This window comes from Styela clava, chromosome 1 (genome assembly GCF_964204865.1).
Source record: "Styela clava chromosome 1, kaStyClav1.hap1.2, whole genome shotgun sequence".
Taxonomy (NCBI): domain Eukaryota; kingdom Metazoa; phylum Chordata; class Ascidiacea; order Stolidobranchia; family Styelidae; genus Styela; species Styela clava.
The window spans coordinates 15,145,808-15,149,459 of NC_135250.1; the positions used below are offsets into that span (position 1 = coordinate 15,145,808).

The 3,652-nt window shown below is 34.0% G+C and overlaps 1 protein-coding gene across 1 annotated transcript; it reads left to right on the forward strand.

Annotated features, from left to right (window-relative positions):
• The first annotated feature begins 1,506 nt into the window (after positions 1 to 1,506).
• LOC144424425 (uncharacterized) lies at positions 1,507 to 3,652 on the forward strand. Its single transcript, XM_078113760.1, has 3 exons — positions 1,507 to 1,637; positions 1,952 to 2,074; positions 3,433 to 3,652. Exons 1-3 carry the CDS (start codon positions 1,550 to 1,552, stop codon positions 3,630 to 3,632), a joined length of 411 nt encoding a protein of 136 aa, XP_077969886.1. The 5' UTR covers positions 1,507 to 1,549; the 3' UTR covers positions 3,633 to 3,652.

The window sequence follows — 3,652 nt, forward strand, 5'->3', positions numbered from 1 at the left end:
TTTACTACGTAAATTCAAATGTTTTGGAAACAAGGAAGCGCTCTCCGTGATTCCTAATGCCTTAATGATTAAAATAAAATCTCGGGGGAAATAAGAATCGCAACAAGTAGAAAGGTTTTTTAAAGATAAGCATTTACTCCGACCATAACAAGAACTTTATGGTAAAAAGTTTTAACTTATTTCTCCAAAAACGGCAGGACATCTCCGCTTAAAATATTTTGCTACAAATATGAATTCTTTGGTGAACAAACGAAGAAATGCATACGTGTGGCAAGTAATTTGCAATATACTCTACTTCTACATGATATCACTATATTCTAATCATTCGCGTATCACACGCATTCTGAAAGTTTGTTGAATGAATGTAGGGATATCTGAAATATTTACTCAAATGAAAATAGGGATATCTAAGTGAAAATTGAATAGAATTAAAATTTCACGGAATATAAAATATTTATTCATCAAGAGAAAATTTATTTATCACATAAGGAAGCCATTAATATACAGGTATGAATAGTTTCAAAGTCGACAAATAAAATAAGTTATCGTCGAGACAAGGTGCTTAGATGATGAATCGTATTTCATTTTCCAAAGTTGTAATGACCTAGAGTTTCATACATCAGGTCATCAATAACCGCTACGGAAGAATTTGTTGTTTGTTATTAGTCGCCCAGTGATTCATGTAGACTATTACGGCTGAAACTTCGTGATATAATACTGACCGACGTCCTCAAATACTTTCCTCTAGCTTCATTAGTGGTTCTGAAAACCACACCTTATCTTCGGATATGCAAAAATTGGAACCACCAGAAGGTCAACACAAGAAAGGCCAATCATTCACTTCTTATTCTTGGACACCACTTAGATGTTATCAGTTGAAGAACTGGGTATGGCTCTTTATGTATGTATTTCATTGCGATGAATGTTTACCATTTCGTGGTCGGACTGTAAATAATTTTCTATACAATGTTAAGAAAATTCGTTTATCTACAGAATAAGAAAATCTTATTCCAAACAATAATTTAAATCATAGGAACATCTTTTGAAATTTATTCGGATTTGATTTTGATAAATAAAGAAGAAGCGAAGTAGTCTCACCATTAAAGCCTAATAGCCTAGAGAAGTCCACTTCATTCTGATCGATATATGAATGAATGAAAAACTAAAATATAATAGAAAAAGTAAAAACCTATCTACAATATGAATCATCCCGTTATCTGCAGACAATTTTTTTTTCACCACCCATGGGACATAATATTGACACCAAATCGCTAAAATGAATACTGTATAAAAAAGAAGACTCGATCGACAGCACTGTCTTATTAAACGTGTTAGTTCCATGTCGATGTCCATGTTAGCTTCATGCTCTAATGGCTCAGCAATTTTCCAAATTGTTAAGCCTATAGAAAAACATAAATAATCAAACGGTGAGAATATTTTATGATTTTTTTTTTCAGAAACTAAAATATAATCTTGTGTGTGCTCGTCTTAAATTTTGGAGATTCAGATACGATTTTCATCGATATTAAAAAGGGGTAAAAAATTGAATATGCGATTGGCCGTTCAACTGATCCTTGCTTTTTTATTTATGGGAATTGAAACACATTGCTTCCCCTTCATGACTGCGTCGACTACAGGTAAGTTATATTTTATTGTTGTTTGTTTTTAATCGAGGTCGTTGCGTGAAATAAGGCGGCATTTAAGCAACCCTTGGGGGGCTAATAAATTTTGGAATTATTGTTATTTTACCGACTCAAGTTATCTTTTACGTAAACTTGAGACAGTGAGCATGGTGATGAAAGACTGATTGGGTCAAACAAACAATTTTGGTGGGCGTCGAAAGGTCTTGCTTTTCCTCTGTATTCACTTTTTTTTTGACAATTAGAAAACTTAGGGCGACCCATATATAAAGTCATAATTACTTTCTCTCAAAACAGTTGCTATTTTTCAGAACCGACACCGGAAATGAATGTAAGGGCAGTTGCACGTTTAAGCAGAGCACTTGAAAGTCGAAATCGAAATTGCGCAAAATATTACTATACCTTACCTTATGCTATTTGGAAACAAGCTTGCCGTAAGTGTATATTTCATATATTTATTGGCCACAGTAGGGGTGTGAGGTTCCGACCGCACCAAACATTCGTTGACTACAATATATCGCCGACTTGGAATCTCTCAGGTCAAAAAAAAATAAGACAAAAGATCACTATCAATCTCCCCCTCCCCCTACAAGAACCAAGGGTACTCCCGTAGTATGTGTACCAGGTTGGGGTTAGGCCATAATTTATTCCAATTCACCTTATTTTAGTTCTATTACGAGTTCAGAGACTAGCCAAGTGACCCCCGTAGTATTTGTACTTGAAATTATGGCCTAACCCTAACCTGGTACACATTCTACGTTCCGGTGACCGCCATTTTGGTTCATATACTACGAGAGTCCCGAATCAAGTTATTAATATACTTTTTATAATATACATTCCAGAAACTCTTTTTAAAAAAATATCTCTGAGGCATCATTCAATTCATAGATTCATTTGATGCAAGCACTTCATTTTTGGAGATTTTACCTTTTAGTTACAGGAGATCAAATAAGAGTTTCAAAAATAATATGAATATTACTTCTTCTCAAATTGGGTCGTTACTAGTTGGGCAACTACTTGAGCGTTTTTTTTCTTTTCAATTTTTCATTAAATATATGTTTAGGCTAACGATAAATTACCTTTGTATGCATCTATTAGAAGATAAACTTTTTAGACCCTTAAAAAAAATTTTAGCAAGGCGGTTAGCGGTACTTTTATCAGTGATTTGAAGTATAATACTGGTATTCGATGATATGTCAAACTTAAATCTGAACTAAACTAAACAAAGGCTAAAAAACTAATGCTGAGCGATTCACAAGAAGACCCATCACTCTTATCGTTTCTACCGCAAAATAATGTTAATCAGAATAGCTTTACAACAGACTCAACGGTTGTTGCGTCGTTAAAAAACTTGTCATCGAATCTTATCTTACTTATCGAAATTTCTTATCCCCGTAATATATGAAGAAAAGACTTATCCAATCTAAGTGATGTTCAAATTAGCTTGAAAACACGGAATTTGTACAGTTATATCTTTGCAGTATTTTCAATAACAATGGATAACGAAACAAGTTTTCGTCACAACAGCCCGAAATCTACCATACCATCTGTGTCAATTACGAAGAAAATTCTAGGCCAAATGCGTTAGTTATTATGTTATGTTAAAATATGATGGCATTGTTACAACCATATTGCCTTCTGAGTTAAAAAAAAAATTTAACACACACTCAATAAAATTTTCTTGCATCCTTTTTGGACTTTCATCTTGTAATGTTAATTTAAATACTATGCTGTCACAGAATCAGCGTTTTTTTTTTTTTGTTGTTGTGATAACTCATGCTTACTAACACAGGAGCCCAGACAGGCCATGAGTTCCGAAGAAGATTGTACACACCTGAACAACATTTTGCATCTTCTCTGGAATCAAACTCGAAACAGCCTGGCATCAATTCTGAAAGTAGCTGGAGAGACCAACTTCATCTTCGATCTTTGGTTATGGGGATGAATATGCCAAACCCGGAATATTTCGAGTCTGTAGCAGATGGAAAATAAATCAAGCAATTTTTATCTAT